General features: G+C 49.8%; 1 protein-coding gene across 3 annotated transcripts; it reads left to right on the forward strand.

Moving 5' to 3' along the window:
* Window positions 1-271: 271 nt before the first annotated feature.
* Window positions 272-15,147, forward strand: NRIP3 (nuclear receptor interacting protein 3). Of its 3 annotated transcripts, none has more exons than XM_085580121.1 (7): window positions 272-1,434; window positions 8,401-8,577; window positions 9,203-9,285; window positions 11,751-11,890; window positions 12,242-12,294; window positions 12,387-12,484; window positions 13,287-15,147. In XM_085580121.1, exons 1-7 carry the CDS (start codon window positions 406-408, stop codon window positions 13,306-13,308), a joined length of 1,602 nt encoding a protein of 533 aa, XP_085436247.1. In that variant the 5' UTR covers window positions 272-405; the 3' UTR covers window positions 13,309-15,147. The 3 variants fall into 3 exon arrangements, with proteins under 3 accessions (XP_085436247.1, XP_085436248.1, XP_085436246.1); XM_085580120.1 differs by having other exon boundaries at window positions 466-1,434; window positions 8,398-8,577; XM_085580122.1 differs by lacking the exon at window positions 13,287-15,147 and having other exon boundaries at window positions 277-1,434; window positions 8,398-8,577; window positions 12,387-12,488.
* The last annotated feature ends 1,944 nt before the right edge of the window (window positions 15,148-17,091 follow it).

Below are 17,091 nucleotides of genomic sequence, written 5' to 3' on the forward strand. Positions count from 1 at the left end.
GCCCCAGTTTGGCGGGGACAACTTTTGAGATGGTTTTCCTGGGCACTTGAGTGGACAGTGCTGATCCAGATTGCTGCTGGCCATGCTGTGACGAGACCAGGGGCACCCCGGGCGTAAGGCACCAACGCTGCCCATGGCCAGCGGGGCTGCATCACCCCGGCCGGGGGGAGCAGCCCCCAGGAGCACCCGGGTGCGGGGCAGTGTCACCTGTGGTGGCAGCCCCGCACGCAGGACAGTCCCGCTGTGCCCGCCCGGGCTGTGGGCAGCTCTCCAAGCTCGCTGCTGCGGTGCTCCCTGCTGCCGTGAGGGCTTTGGGAGCCATGCAATGCCCTGCCGTCGGAGAGAGGGCGGGGATGCGTTATCCCCTCGGAGCAGCCCGAGCTCCCCGCCGCTGGGAGTGCCGCGATGTGCCAGCCCTCCGGCCGCGGTACCTGCGCGTCACCGGGCTCCGGCTATAAAGCGCCGGCCACAGAGCATCCCCCAGCGCAGGCACAGAGCATCCCCCTGCACAGGCAGCAGAGCATCCCCCAGCGCAGGTACAGAGCATCCCCCAGCGCAGGCACAGAGCATCCCCTAGCACAAGCAACAGAGCATCCCCCAGCGCAGGCACAGAGCATCCCCCTGCACAGGCAACAGAGCATCCCCCAGCGCAGGCACAGAGCATCCCCCAGCGCAGACACAGAGCATCCCCCCAGAGCATCCCCCAGCACAGGCAACAGAGCATCCCCCAGCACAGGCACAGAGCATCCCCCAGCACAGGCACAGAGCATCCCCCAGCACAGGCACAGAGCATCCCCCAGCGCAGGCACAGAGCATCCCCCAGCGCAGGCACAGAGCATCCCCCAGCGCAGGCACAGAGCATCCCCCAGCACAGGCACAGAGCATCCCCCCCAGAGCATCCCCCAGCGCAGGCACAGAGCATCCCCCAGCACAGGCACAGAGCATCCCCCAGCGCAGGCACAGAGCATCCCCCAGCACAGGCACAGAGCATCCCCCCCAGAGCATCCCCCAGCACAGGCGATAGAGCATCCCCCAGCACAGGCACAGAGCACCCCCCCAGAGCATCCCCCAGCACAGGCACAGAGCATCCCCCCCAGAGCATCCCCCAGCACAGGCACAGAGCATCCCCCAGCACAGGCACAGAGCACCCCCACAGAGCATCCCCCAGCACAGGCGACAAAGCATCCCCCCCAGAGCATCCCCCAGCGCAGGCACAGAGCATCCCGCAGCTCCAAGGAACGAGCCCCCGCGGCAGGAGAGATGTTTTATTCGGGGATCCTGACAGAGCCAAGCAGGAAAGAAGTGGAGCTAAGGGAAGCGGCGTCCCTCCGCCAGCAGAGGAGGATGAAGCAGGCGGTTCAGTTTATTCACAAGGATTCTGCAGATCTCCTCCCTCTGGACGGGCTGAAGAAGCTGGGGACGTCGAAGGATACCGTAAGGCTCTGTTGTGTTTATTCAAGGGGACTCGAGGAGCTGGTAGGGCAGTGTCTATTTCTTTCTTCATGCTGCTTTATGTTAGGAGAAGTTGGTTGTGTGTGGAAACTGATTGTAAAAAATGTGACTTTTGTATGTAAAAGGAAGGGAGTAGAAATATGATAGTAGTTATAACCACAGTTTTTTTCTTCTAGTAAGTACTTTTAGATGCCTGGCACTCAGAGTTAATAGCATTCATTTTTTAAAAAATGATTTTTTCAATTTTTGCATGAAAATGGCATTCTGTTTGCAGTACACAATTCCTCTCTGGGTCAGAGTAAGTCAAAATGGCTTCATACGATGCATACATGCACACACATGTTGGCCTGTGATCTATATGTACACACAACACAGAATCACAGAGATTCAGTAAAGTATAGTCACTGGTATTTCAAAATATAAAACTCTCACAATCATGCTTCAATAAGGGCTAATGCATATGTGGGGTTTCTTAAACTGAAGAAACATAATTTTAGGTTTAAAATATTTACATATGCAGTGATCTATGTGATCCTGTACTTGGTGTCATTCACCATGTCTGGGGGCTGGAGAGCATTTCTAAATACTGTACAGATATTTCAGCTTTCTCTACTGGGAAAGGATACTTCAATGTAACATCAAAAGTTCTGACATAAAGAGTAAAATTTAGAAAACATATCTACCAAGGAAAGCTCCTTTAGTTTTCTTTGCCCAAATGTTGAAAAAAAAATCTTGCACCTTGTAAAACAATATTTGCATTTTCCCAATGCTTGATGTGGGTTTTATTGAAAACCAAAGTCAATCTTTTATTTTTAGTGTTTTGTTTTGTCAGAGCCTTCCCACTCAGCTGGGTTAGGCTTGGCCCTGCCTGCCTGGGACAAGTGGACTGAGTTGGCTGTTGTCTGCAGTGCACACAGAGGGGATTTTTTTGATATCCCAAGTGTTTTGCAATTGTAGGAAGTGAAGCTCCTGCCCAAGGACAGGATCAGAAGGAGCTTTCCTAGTCACCACTGAATTGCAGCTCTCCAGCGGGGAGTTGAAGCCCTTTTTCAGGCAGGAATGGCATTATTACTGTTTTCAGCAGAGTCAAAATGACATTCTGTGGCTCCATGACCCCCAGTGAGTGAGACTCAGTCCCTGACATGGATAAGAATCAACAGGTAGCAGGAGCCAGGGGCACTGAGCACTGAAGTCCCTGGCCCTGCAGAGAGAGGACCAGGTTTTGCACTAGCACCAGGGCAGAGCATGGGGCTCCTTGACACCACCTTGGACATAGAAATGTCACTCGAGGTGTCCTCCCTGCTCCTGTGCCATGGCTGTAGCATCACCCCTGCAGGGAGAATCTGCACAGGGGACTCTCTCCAGGGATGTGCCAAAGCCCAGGGGGGGGCCACAGCTCCCAATCCCCACCAGGAACAAAAAGAAGGTGCCATGCAGTCAGTGGAGGTGAGGTGCCCATCTGGCTGCTGGGGCTAGGGTGAGAACCCAGCTGGTCTGGGCCACCCCACTGCAAAATGCCCCTTGTCCCCACGCCACAGGGGGGTGATGGCACAGTGGGCACACGTGGCCAGGGCTCCCTTGGCCACAGCCTCCTGCCCCATGGGGTGTGCAGGGAGCCCCCAGAGTGAGAGCCCTGCACGTGCTCAGCCCCATTCCCAGAGCCACAGAGAGGATCCTGTGAGTTTCAGAGATGTGTCCCTGGGTGTGCTGCAGGGAAGGGATGCTGCCACACTCAGCCCTCACACAGCCAGGGTGGGAAAGGGCTCTGCTGAGAGTGCACATTGTGTGTCCCTGCCGGAGCTCACCTCTAGGTCAGGGGTGGCTCCGTGTGGTGGAAAAGTCTCTCCTCCAACCCGAGCTTCCAAAGAAAGACTCAGTATTCTTCTGTTGTTTGGTCTCAAGGCAGTTTATTGCAAGTTATCTCAAAGATTCTCTTCTTGAGCTGCTGTGGTTTGCTCAGCAGCTCGGGCAGAGGCACACACACACCCTGACATCCTCTCTGACTCCTGACTTCTTCTTCTCTCCCTCCACTCAGGACTGCTGCTGTCTTTTATTGGTACATTACATGTTACATGTTTATAGTTTTTCCCCAATGCCTACTACCTATATTAAATGGTGCCTTTCTACTCTAAACCAATCTGTGAGTGCCAACATCATCAAGAATGTGGAGGTAAAGAAGAAGAGAGAGGGAGGACAGGGCAGGCCCAAATCCCTCTATCTTAAAACTTCTGACTCCCATGTACAAGACCTAAAATCCCCCTGTACAGCACTCAAAAATTCTTCCCTCTACTTTGTAACTACTATAAATCTAAACGTTTGTGACTTCCTGTTCTTCCCGCATGGTTGGTAAATCATTCCATGGTTCAAATCCAAAAACACAGCTGTTTCCAGCTGCCTGCCAGGGTCTCAAATGCTTCTGACCTGGACCTGAAACCTCCAGAAATGTCTGAGGGACATTTTGCGTTCTGACATGTCCCCACTGCTGTGGCTGCCTGGATGTCACAAGGGCTGCTCCCAGGAGGAGCAGGAGATTGTGATCTCTGGGACTGGAGACCTTCCAAAATATGGGACTTCACTTTGACGTGGGCCCAAATTGAGATGCACATGCCCATGGGGACTGAGCTGCATGATCAGGAGGCCCAGGGCCATCAGATGTCTCAGCCCAAGGTGTTTGCATGGCTTCCTTGAGGACGATTGTGCATGTCCCCAAAAGCTGCAGGTTTCTGTCCTAGAGCTGCGTGGCAGCCGTGGTGGCACGTGTGCGGAGGGGCTCCCGAGGTGTCCGGTGTTATTAATGCAGGGTTCCCACGGGGGTTTTCCAACAGCCCTGGCAGGAGGAGAGACAGGGGAACAGCTCCTCAGAGATGGTGACAGGTGCTGAGAACAGATCCTGTCTGTCACTGTGGCAGCTGGCAGCAAGCATTGCAGTTTTGGGGAGAAATCCCCTTCCTTGTGGGCCTGGTGCGGGGGTACTGTGCACAGCGGGTCAGCAGGGTGGGTGTGCTGGCATCCCCCTGTCTGTGTGCCATCACTCAGCTCTCCTGGTGATGCTGTGCACAGGCAGGTTGGATAAATACTTCTTGTGATCATCCATTTCATTGCCCTCATCATTTCCAGTGAGTTACTGTGGCTCAGACAGAACTCCAGCTCCTCGCTCTCTTTACGTACTCCCCTCTGTCCAGCATGAGATCAAGCTACAGCAAAGCATACACTGAATTTGGCAAATGTCAGGCTGGATGTAGAGAACAGAAATGGCTTTATTTTGATGCCTCTTCCCTCTATTAGCCACTTCCCTGAAGCCCAAAAATCTGGCATGAGATGGTCTTTAGCTGGGATGGGGGCTTCCTGACAGGGTATCCATGGCTCCCTTCCCAGCCTGGACAGGGCTCTTGCAGCTGGCTCTTGCTGACTCTTGCAGCTCCTCCCGATGCTCTGACACTTGTCCCTTGCCCCCAGAGCCACCGGGCCAGTTTGGAGCAGCTGTCTGGAACAGTCCCGCATCATTTGACAGCCTGGGAAGCAGAGTTATAAATAGTAACAAAAGCAGCAGCAACAACAAAAGCTTTTCCCATTTCCATCCTGCTCTCAGACCTCCCCTGGGCACCCTCAGCACAACCCTGGGTGCCCCATAGCCCCAGCCCCAGCTCCCCATGGCTGGGGCAGCACTGGGTGAACTGCAGCAGGTCAGGTGTCCCCAGCTCCCTGCTGTGCACGCCCAGGGTTTGGTGTGTCTGAAATACAAAAAGCTCTGGTGCTGTGTGCTCTGCCCTGCCCACAGAGCACACAAGGGTGCAGGGGGCAGCTCTGCCCCACCTCATCACCCTAAGAGAGGGGCTGACAGCACAGGATGCTGACAGGGACATGTGAGTTAGGATGAAGGATGGGAAGAAGAGAGAGAAATTGATTATTTCTTGGGATTAGTTCTGTCAATGCATTAAAACTCTTTCCCCCCTCTACTGTCTAGGTGCAGAAGAAAGAGCAAACCTCCTGATTTGGGTTTCTGGAGGAGGGGAACTGGTGTCTTCCCTGACTTTCACCTCCACTTGAGTGAGGTTGTTGATGGATCTTGTTATCCCCAAATCTAGAAGCCAAATAAAGGGAAATCTGCCAGAGAAATGAATACTGCAAGCTGCAGCAATGCACTTGCTTCCAAATCACAGAGGAACAAAGCTGGGCAGAATTATCTGTGCTTTTGGCAGACAGTGGTAAATAAGGTCAGCAATAGATGGTGTCTCTTCTGTCTTCTTTAGGTTTTCATTGTGACATTTTTGCTTTTTGCAAATATTTGGGTTGGAAATAGATCTATCTTATGAAAAAAATCCTGATTTGTATTTGTATTTATATAGTGCTGGATGATTCTAGGAAAACCTATTTTTTTTCCTGACACAATGAAATGTAACATTCTCTACTTTTATAAAGCTTTCAATGTTTTTTTTTGCAATGCAAAGGAATATTGTACCAGGTCATCTGGGTTTCTTCAAACACTGCCAGGAGAACACAGCTGCCCTTCTCACTTCCTCAGGAGGAGTATTTCCTCCTCTCCCTCCCTCCAAGACATGGTCTGCTTGCAGTTTGCCAGGAAAATGTGCATTTGCAAATGTCCCCTGGCACATTATCCATTTACAAAGTACGTATCCATCACTTGAGTCATCTCTGTGACTAACATCCCTCACTCTGTTGCACACAAGAGTCAAGGGAAATCCAAGTTAAAGCAAACTAATTAATAGCCTGAGACAGGATGGTACTGCAGGGAATCTTTTCAGCCCCCTCCTGCCAGATTATTGCTGTATTGGAGCACAACATAAGGAATATTTGTCCCCCAGAGGCAGGATTTGCTGTGGTTTTCAGAAGGGCAAGTGTCAACAAATGACAATCCCATTTGTGCTGCTGACTTGAGTTTGTTGAGTGATGTATTTTTTCCTTTTGCTGATGGATCCCATGTAACATTCATAAAAACCAGGGCTTGAGAAAACCCATATATGCTACTGATTAACAATCCATAGGAGGAATGGTAAAAATTAGATTGAATTCAATGGTAGTTAAAATAGTAGTTAATGACAGTTAAAATATCAATGAGTGTGTTAGAGATTGAGGAGAAGAGCACCCAGACTATCTTGGATGATGGCATTCAGAAATTTCTCATGGGGCTGGACACAAGGAGGTGACCACTCTGTGACAGGCTGTCTTCTGGCCAGCTGGGTGAACCTCATCATTTACTTCTACACTCCCTATCCTTCTTTTTGTTGTTTTTAAATGATGTGAAGAATTAGTGTTCCATCTGTGATCCTGAGCTGCAAACATAAAGGATATGGAAAGAAAAGGACATCCCATCCACTGTCAGAAAACCCTGGCCTGCACTTTTGCTCTGGTGAGGAGCACTGGAGGTGCTCACAGGGCTGGAGGTGATCACAGGGCTGGAGGTGATCACAGGGCTGCACCTACACTTCTGCCTCATACCAGGCAGCCCTTGTTTCCAAAGTGACCAGCTTGTCCCTCCACACAGGGCCCAGTACCAGTGCAGCCAGTCTGCCTGCCTTTAGTCCAGCTCAGTAATCCTGCTTTCTGCTGTTTGGCCTCACTGGGAAGGCAGCACAGTGTCAGATCTGATCCCTCCCCATCAGGAGTTGCTGCTTAGGCACAGGACGTGCTCTGTGGTGGGTTGGTCAGACACAGCACCTGCAGCCCAAAATGGCCATGGGGATTTATTTCCAGTAGCAGCAATTGGGAGAGAGCACAGTGGGGATGCAGGGAGCTGACGTGTCCCAGTGACCACTGGTGCTGCTGCAGCTGCCCCATCCCTCAGTGTGGTCCAGCCGTGCTGCCTGCATTGTGCCCACAGTGTGATCTGAAGTTATTTTAGGATGCAGTTATTTCAGGATGATGCCAGGTTGCATTAGACTTCTCTAAGTGGTGTTATTTAACATGCTGTGCACAAGGGTGGGTACTGGCCAACTTGGGGAGCCACGGCCTGAGGTTTTCAAAGTTATCCTGACTCCCATATTCCCTTGGGATGAGGGGTTTTGCTGGTTCAGATGTCTCTGCAGGCACACAGGCATGTTTAACGTGAATGCAAAAATTCAGGGATAAGCCAGTAAAAATGCCTCACCATGGAGTAATTAAAATCAGAAGGAAAGGCATTAATGGGGAGGGCAGATTAGCCAGGCAGAGAAATGAGCAGATAATCAGGCAGAGTCATTTCACCTCCAGCAGAGTGTGTGCATCCATCTGCAATGAACATTAAACATAAAAAGGCTTTTGGGAAAGAGGTTGGAGGAGATCTTGAGAGGCAACATGCTTCTCCCAGAGCAAATGGAAATAACAGAGAAAGAGAGAAGTGTTGGGAATTCTGGGAGAATACCTAGCTGCCTCAGATGAGCTTACCTCTTTCCTTCCTCTCCCTTTCCTCTTGTGGTATGGCACTCTGGATTGGTCCCATTTAGTCACCCTTAGCAGCCAAATAAAAGTACAGGGAGAAGAGGCACAGAGGGCAATCTTAGAAATTCTTTATACTTAGACATAGTGAATATCATTGGAAAGCTGATTTGTTACATCCTAATTTTTCACATCACTACTGAATTCCCAATATCAAGAGATGAAGGCAGTTATGGTTGAAACACCAGCTTGAAAAGACTGGACTTGTTTGGATTCCTGTATGCAATCAAACCTTGAATTTGAGTTTGGTAAAAGAAAGGCATCTCAAAGGCTAATAGATTGAAAGTATTATTTCCTTTGCAAAACAAAACTCTTTTTAGCCAAAGACAGGTAAGCCAGAACTAGTTAGGAAGAATAGCTGTAGTCTGGGAATTAGGGAGAGTGAGACTTCATGGCCTCCCTCCTGTGAGAGCAGTGCTGGCCCACGGGCACCCCAGGCAGTCTGGTGACACTGGCCACTGTGTGATTTCATCTGACTTCATCCTGCTCCTCTGTGTGTGTTCTTCCTTAAAGCAGCCACACAACATCCTGCAGAAGCGCCTGATGGAGACAAACCTGTCCAAGCTCCGAGGCAGCCGAGGCAGCTGGGCTCCGAAGGGAGATCTCTCATCCCAGACCAACAAGCTGAACCAAACCAAACTGGGCAGCTCGGGGAAAACAGAGGATGAAGAGCTCATAGTGGTGAGCTGCCAGGTAATAGTCACTCCACAGCCTTTTGTGGGTTTTTTTTTTTGCTGTGGATTTTATTTCCCACAGTCTCAGGCTGTGCTCTTGTTCTCCATGTTTCCCAGTCAGGTTTGTGCTCCCACAGGACTGTCAGAGCTCTGGGGATATACTCCATCTGCTGCTCCAGGCTGCTGTGGCAGAGATGGCGACCTGGGAATCACAGAGAAAACTGGTGTGATGGGTGTCTTCCCTTACACATCAGGGAAGAGGGGAGAGCTAAGCTGGGGCAGCATGCTGAAATGCTGGGGTATAATTATCCATGGCAAATCCCTGTGCTCACAGCCTGCTTGATTTCCTTAAGTGCCATTCCTGTTTTTTCTGCCCAGGAGCAATTTCACATTTCTCTTCCTTAGCCCCATGCTCATTTGTATTTCCCACTCTCCACAGTATTCCCTCCTGCCTGGGCTGCCCCACCTGCTCTCTGCAGGGCCAAATGAGCCAGGAAGGGCTCAGGAGCCCACGTGCATCTGAGCGTGCAGGGGAACAGGGATGAGCTGACATGAGCAGAGTTCATGGGCAGCAGAGCTCCTGGACACTCTGGTGCTCATCCTGCATCCCACACATCATTTCCCATCTCTTCTTGCTCTTGCAGTGTGCGGGGAAGGAGCTGAAGGCCGTGGTGGACACCGGCTCGCAGCACAACCTCATGTCCTCTGCCTGCCTGGACAGGCTAGGGTAAATATCCAGCTGCATTTCTGTTCTGCAGCAGCATGGCACCTGGCAGCACAGGCAGTGTCCTGGGGCTGGGGCTCTGCCCATGTCAGTGATGGTCATTCTAGAAGGGCTGGGCAAGCCCCTGACCCTCCTCTTACAACCAAATCCTGTTCCAATCTTACATGCCAGGGAGGTGGAATAGAAAGCCACTGGTACCACCCTATCCACCTCTGAGGGAATCCCTTCAGAGGGTTGGATGCATTTGTGTTCTTTCACTGCCTGCTTGTCACTCAGTGCCTCACCAAACAGCTGAACCTTCCCCAGCCTTCTGTGTCCCCAGAGCAGCCCAGCCCAGCTCTGCAGGCTCCCGTGGCAGGGCAGGGACCAGGCTGCTGGACATGCCCCCAGACAGTGGCTGCAGCACTGCTGGCCCAGCAGCCAGTGTAAAGAAGCTGTGTGCATGCATGTTCTCAGAACTGGGTGGCTGATGCTGCTCTCAGTTACAAATTTCTCCTGGTTAAAGGAAAAGGAAATGTATTTATGGATTATTAGAGGTGACTGACAGCCATTTGCAGAAAAACTCTCTGTCATCTCTGAGTAATAGAACCAGGCTTCAGCTCATAGGATATCAAGGAGGTTTTGGCACTTTATTCCCATGGAGTCATAGCTTTTTGCAGCTAACTTGCAATAATTATGAAAAAAGGAAAATTACACCTGCTCACTGAGTGCTACTGCGCTGACTGAATGGTGCCTGTTCCTGTCCTAACATTCATTACTTCTTTGCACAACAGTGCTTAGTGACTGGAGGGTGGCTGTGCTTAATGCAACCTTGTCACAATGTGTGGAGCAGCTCAGCCAAGCTTAGGATGGCCACACGATGGCATTTGGAGGATTTCATGCTCTGGGACAATTCCTCTGCTCCCTGTGTTTGTTGCATGTGTCTGGTGCAGTTCTTGCAGCGCTGCTCTGCTGCAGCAGCCCTGTCCTTCAAAGAGCACTGAAGAAAGAGGTCAGAGGCTGTTTCTGCTGCCCAGGGTTCAGGGGACCCGGTGCCTCAGAGCATCATTTGTGTGTCTGATGCTCAGGCTCAATTCCTCCCCTCTTTTCCAAAGATGTTTTGTGTCTTGTCATGATGCCAGTCACTCTCTCCTCCTCACGCTGAGGAAAGCAGTGGAGTAGGCTCACAGCTTGGCAGTGTGAGAAATCCCCTATGGAGCTGGAGGAGGTGCAGGAGGCAGCCAAGGAACTCATGAACTTCTGATTGGTGTGTTCCTACTGATTTTTAAGGCCAGACTCCAAGAAAGCAGTAGAGAGGATCCAGCTCCTTTTCCCTGCTACCCCTCCCAGTCCTTGCACCTGTGCTAAATGGTGTGGGCAATGCCCACCTCAGTCCTGGAGCCTCTGAGGGGGCTGGCTGTCCTCTAGGACAGATGGACAGACAGGCAGACACATACACTGCTGCAATGCGGCTCGGCAGAAAGGCACCTCAGAGAGCTGAAACTTGATCTGGCTTTTAGCTGAGGGAGAGATCAGCACCTCAAATGGCCTTTCCATTAGATTCTTGCTCAGTTTAAAAGAGAAACTGATGCTAAATATTTAATTAGTATTGTCAGACTGCTTCAAAGGGTGTAGATAGAAGCTGTACCTGAGACATATCTGACATCCTTTTTTCTTTTCTTTGGGCTGAATATGATTGATCTGTCCCCATTTCCTCTGAACAAACCCAGCAGTAGCACCTAACAAACTAACAGACATGGACTGGGTCACCCTGGATGTGAGCCATGTTTAGCATGGAGAAAAGGGGCCTCAGGGGGTACCTTTTTACTCTCTACAACTACCCAAAAGGAGGCTCAAGTGAGGTCATGAGTGACAGGACCAGAGGAAATGGCTTCAGGTTGTGCCATATGAGGTTTAGTTTGGATATCAGGAAAAATTTCTTCCCTGCAAGGGTGGTCAGGCCTTGGAACAAGCTGCTTAGTGAAGTGGTGGCATTACCATGTCTAGAAGTGTTGAAAATATGTGTGGGCATGGCAGGTGTGGCATCTGGGGACACAGCTGGACTCTATGACCTTAGAGGTCTGTTCCAACCTCAGCCTTTCTATGATTCCATGGGGACAGAGTGTCAGCTCCACTCATGGAAGCTGGAGTGAACTAACCCTTCCTTACACCCACATTGCATTAGAAGCAATTCTGTATTCCACAAGTATTGGGAAAATGTAGGCAAAAGATTCCTTGGATAAAAACCAAAATGCAGCACAGAGCTGTGCTTGGGCAGCATTTTGGGTCATGCTGTGGTCATGTGTGGCTGCCTGCAGAGCACCCACACAGAACCTGCCAGGGAAGGGAAGCAGCTTTCCAACAACAGCGTGGTAAATGAGCAAACTAAGAGCACTTCAGGTGTAAGCACCCTCCAAACACCGTTTGCTCCTTGCTGGAAGAGCCAAGGCACGGCCATTTGATGTTAGGAGTGTTTTCAATGCCCACAGGTTAAAGGAGCAGCTCAAAGCACTCCCTGCCGAAGAGGAGATGGTTTCGTTGCCAAACAAGGTGAAAGCCATCGGGCAGGTCGAGTGTCTGTCCCTCACGGTGGGAGCGGTCCCCGTGGAGTGCGCTGCCCTCGTCGTGGGTGAGTGCACAACCCTCTGCTCCTCCACCATGGGCTGGGCTCTGCTTCCTCTTACCCCAGCGGGAAAAACAGAGCTTTAGGAAGATGTTAAAATTCAAATAGAGTAAGTTCTCATTTGGCCCCCCAGAGGGAAGGGGGAGGATGTGTTCACAAGCTTAGCTTTGCCATGCTGATGGAGCAACCACTGCAGGCATATCCTCCTGCCACCCTGTGCCCTCCTCTTCTCCTTTGAGTCAGTCCCTTTATAAACAGGGTTTTGTTTAGCAGAATGACCACGAAGGAAGGGACTGACAAAAAGCCCAGGAGGGCATTTTGAATGTATAAATCTGAAATGTCCTGTTTTTTTTCCAGAAGACAACGACCAACCCTTTTCCTTTGGGCTGCAGACACTGAAGTCTCTGAAGGTAGGAGTTTTCCAGCAGGATGCTGATAGGGGAGCTGGGACCAGTCTAATTTGCAGTTTTCCCTCTTACCTAATGACATTTATTCTCTACAGTGTATCATAAACATGGAGAAGCACCACCTGGTTCTGGGGCAGATGGACAGGGAAGAAATCCCGTTTGTGGGAGTTGACAGTGCTGAGGCAGGAGAGCAGTAAGTACTCTGGGGAGGTGAGATGCATGTGCATCCCTCAGCCTGCTGGCAGTGCCCCCTGGCAGGGCTGCACAGGAGCTGCCAGGCCCTTTGCTGGAGGCGAGTGAAAGGTCAATGGCCCAGGCAGAAACTGTTTTCATCAGCTCATCAAATTTTGAAAGGAGTCCCGATTTTTCAGCAGCCTTTGTCAGCTTTTATTGCTTTTTATCCTGGTAAACATTGTACATCAAAGTGGGTGTCTGACAAGACAAGCACGGGGGAATGCCTTAGGAAATGTACTTTTTGGAGGTCACCAAGAAGACTCCTTGAGGTCTGCTTTGACAGCATTCACAAACAAATTTTTGTCTGGAAAATATTTATGAAGCAAGGCCAACAAACCCACATAAATGTTTGAGAGAGAGAGATCCTGCCTGGAGATAATGGTGTTGCCACTTCTCCCCGCATTACCGCAGCAGCCCTCCTGCCAGCTCTTCCTGGTGTCCCTGATTTTTCCAGCCTTATCTCCCTAAAGAAAGATAAATATGTGCTGTGCCTCTGAAATGTGTGTAGCTGTGGTGGCTGGCTTTGCAGGCAAGCAGGCACGGCAAACCCCCTCCTCACAGGCATTGCATGGGGTTCCTTCTTGTAGGGTGCTGTGGATCAGAGGTGTTTCACTGATTTCTTCCTCTGACTCACAAAACCAGCAGGCACCAAGTGCCTGACAGGGTGTTTGCACCTCTGCACTGCTTTCAAGGCCAAATTATGCTTTCCCCCCCACCCCCAATGGAAAATGCCTGTTTTACTAAACATCTTTTCCTTCTAGTTTCAGCAGTTTGGAGGCATAAAGAGAAATTGAAACACCATCCCCATGCAGGAGCTTGATATCAAAGAAATCCTGTGCAGCTGTTCCAGATGAAACAGCAATGTACTGCTTTGAAAACATTTATACTCGGCTACAGCTTGAGTAGAGCTAAATGAAATCCTGTTTGTAGCCAGTAATTTAGAGATATTGTCATGTTTATCTATGGGTTTTGAGAAACAAACGTGTGCTTACTTTCTGGACTTTTCTATATAGTGTCCTCTTTATTACAAACAGTTGGGAAAAACCTTATGAATTTCTTCTGAGAAAAATACTTTTTATAGTGGCCTCATATGAGTAATTGTACTTAGCTGTGATTAGAGGCTATCAGAATGAGATTTTTATTAATGATTTTTCCAGGGGCTTAGCATTTATATTCACTTAATTGATATAGCCACATTCAAATGGCCATTACCAGGAAGTTACTCAGAGTAAAATAAAAATGTTAATACCACCTAGAAATTATAGCTCATCCTGTTAGCATAGCATTGTTGCCATGTAATTAGGGATGCAACTGCTGGCTTGATGAGAAAGAGCAATTGCAGAATTATTAATGGGTTACAGGCTCCTCTGCAGTGGTGTGGCAGAAGCACAGGAACAGGACCTGGGAGGGCTCCCAAGGTGATCTCCCAGTGTGGGGTTGGCACCAGTGCTGGTGCTCAAAACCCTCTGAGCAGAGATCCTCTGGGCAAGTCTTGGCTGCCTTCCTGTGGGGGTAGTCAAGTAAATCAATCATTACACTGACCAAAAAGCAACAAATGAGCACAGAAGTGTGTTGTCTGGAAAGCAGCAGATGCAGTGCCCTTGGCTGACCCTGCCACCAGGACCTGTGCCTACCCCTGCCCACCCAGCACCCAGCCTGAAACCCCTGCAGCTCCTGGGCTACGGCTGGTGCAGGGTATTGACTCCAGCTGCACTTAAGTGCTGCTGCCAGAAATGCCATATTTTTTATACCTTGGGTTCTTAAGTGTGACCCTTGATGACCCTCAGGGGAGGTGGGAGTTTTTGCCAGTACAAGCACTTCATTTGGTGTCACTGTCCTGGAGCAGCAGGGTTGCTGCTTCCCGTGCCACACAGTATTGCCTGGGGGAGCCTGGCCTCGCACGAAAGCAGCTTCTTATGTTTTCAAAACCTATTGGGAATTAATTGCTGTCATCTGCTGAAGAGGCATCTTTAAAATTCAGAATAATCCACTTGTGACGTTGTGCATGTGCTGATGGCCAGTCCTGCTGCAGCTGGATCCTGAAGGGCTCCAGTTATGCTGCAGGAGCTCTCTGCTAGCTCTGACTTACCAAAAGCGCTTTGGCCCCAGCATCAGCCACAAGCACCGCCGGCATTCCCACTTCGGGAGCCTCTTGATGGGTCTGGCTGAGAATCAGAAAGTTTTGTCATCTCATGGCCATCGGCAGCCAGGCTCCTGCCAGCTGATCCACTGCATGCCCACCCTGCCATCCCATGCCTGCCAGAGCATCTCAGCTGGAGCTTTATCTCCTGCAGTGGGTTTGAACCTCTTTTCGATATTGGGTATATCCAGCAAACCTGAACTATCTGTATTTTGAGCTATTTTCTATTTTGGTGATAAGTTTCAGTGCTTTCTCTACATACAGTATTTTATATAACACAGCTATAAATATATATTTACAAGGTTGGGCTGCCCAGGGTAGTCCCACTGATGTGTTGTAGAAATATTTCACTAAATATGAAATATATTTGATTATTTTATATGCTATGAGTTTGGTATTTTGGTACTTTTTTCTTTCTGTGCATATTACTGTGCTAAATGTCAAATTAAATCTAAATAAAGTTACACCATTATCACTGTTTACTTGCTTGTGTGCTAAGATATGCTGGTGTTTTTTTTTTTTGTTTTTTTTTTTTTTTTTGTTTTTTTTTTTTTTTTGTTTTCAGTGCACGTCTCTGTTAAGAAAAGGGGTTATTTCACTCTTAGGTCTGTTGGGGCTCTACAGTGCTTTTAGAAATGCTGTTGGGAATTGCCATTGAACTGAGGGAGACTGGCAGCTGGGATGAATTAACCAGGGCAGGCTAAATGGCACACAGAACTTGGGCTAAAAGGTGAGCACTTGAAATCCCCAGCCTTCTGTCACCATGGCTCTCCCTCCCGAGGGAGGAATGAGATCTATGAGATCCTGCTGCTTCCAGGCTTACCCTTTGGACAGCTGTTTTGGTGTTTGTGCTGTGTTCAGATAGCTTGCTGGGGCAATGCCAATGAAGGTGGATATGACAGTCCTCTGTAAACTCTGGAAAGCTGGGAAAAGAAAGTGGACAGAGCACAAGAGGTGAGGCACGAGTGCCACAGCTGTGTGACCACAGGCAGAGAGGTCAGGGTCTTCCCCAAAACTTTGAGTCTGCATTTAAGGACTCCTGTCTCTGCCTGGATTGGCTTTAGGATGCTTCAGCAGTAGTTGAGCTCTGTCTTACTGATGAGAAATTATCCTTTCACCCACTCCAAGTCTCACAGCAACAACTTTTGGTGGAGCAGCAATACTCCACCAAAATTGGTTCTCCTTAATACTGGGCAGGCATTTTCTCTGAGCATGGAAAGAAACAAGGCTCCAGCAATAAAATGGAGAAAAAATGGGAAGAATCAATATGCAGGCAAAAATAATGTCTCATGCTTCCTGGGGCTGCTATAGGTTTCTAGATTTATTTGTGGTGCTGGAGAGCAGAGTCCCAGCACAAGCAAATAGAAAATCAATGTGCAAAATTGCATCCCCTCTGCACAGTGGGGCTAGCCCTAGAGCTGGGGGCCCTTCAGAGGTAGCTCCTGTGAACAGGATAAAACAGGACAGCTGCTGTAGGAGACAGGCATTCACCTCAGTCTAGAGGGATTATAGAATAGGGGGAGTAATATCAGATCTCTGTGCCAAGCACTTGCATGGTCACAGGGGTGAATGGTGCAGCAGCTGAGTGTTGCAGACCAGCTCCACAAGACCTGGGTGCCTGCTCCTGCTCCTCTCCAGCACAGGTCTGTGCCTGTGCCCCTTTGGCAACCTCTCTCTGGCATGGGTTTGCAGGAATGCCTTGTAACCAAGGGACCTGGGCAGGAGGTGGGGCAGAGAAGAGGGCAATGCCTGCAGCCATGTGGGATGAGGAGGACTTAGGAGATAAAGAAACAGCTGTGAAGGATATTATGAGAAGCCTCTGGCGTGGGAGAGAGTTTTGCTGAATATTTCATTTGGCTGGTTAATGTCACTGTGCTGCACACAAACATCTCACAGGTGAGACCAAGCACAACTCCCCTCCCAAGCAACCTCAGGGAAAGTGAGCCAGCTGCTCCTTGGCCAAAGCACTGTCCCTTGTGCTCATGTGGTCAGCAGAATGTGGTGGGACACAATGCCTTTGCTCCCTCCAAGACCACATCTTGTCTTTGTTTTAATCATGCCTAAAGCCAAGACAAAGCACTCAAAGAAGACATTAAACAGAACTCTGGTGAGCAGAGCTTCAAAAGCTGGTGGAACATGCAGGATGCTGATGCTTGGGTCCTTGCAATTAAAATGGCCCATGTGGGCAAGGCATCAACATTTGCTGAAAAGCTGGTGAGCTGGTGGAGAGTAGCTGTCAGGCTCCCAACTCGTGTCTGTACCTCATTGCAAGTGACGCACCTGGGGGCATGTGGGCAGGCAGCAGCAGAGGAGGAGCACTCTGGGGCTGCAGAGTGGGGGTCACTCCACAACTCCACCTCCTTCCACCACATTTAGTACTTAACTCCTTCTGGGCTGACCACTCTGCAGTGGAAAGTCAGAGGCCA

The sequence above is a fragment of the Lonchura striata genome, chromosome 5 (genome assembly GCF_050655825.1).
Source record: "Lonchura striata isolate lonStrDom1 chromosome 5, ASM5065582v1, whole genome shotgun sequence".
Classification (NCBI taxonomy): domain Eukaryota; kingdom Metazoa; phylum Chordata; class Aves; order Passeriformes; family Estrildidae; genus Lonchura; species Lonchura striata.

Coding starts and splice junctions, on each gene's coding strand:
- NRIP3 (XM_085580121.1), top strand. CDS start 406: ATGTGCCAGCCCTCCGGCCGCGGTACCTGCGCGTCACCGGGCTCCGGC. Junction 1,435..8,400: donor TGGGGACGTCGAAGGATACC/GTAAGGCTCTGT, acceptor TCCTTAAAGCAG/CCACACAACATCCTGCAGAA. Junction 12,295..12,386: donor AGACACTGAAGTCTCTGAAG/GTAGGAGTTTTC, acceptor TATTCTCTACAG/TGTATCATAAACATGGAGAA.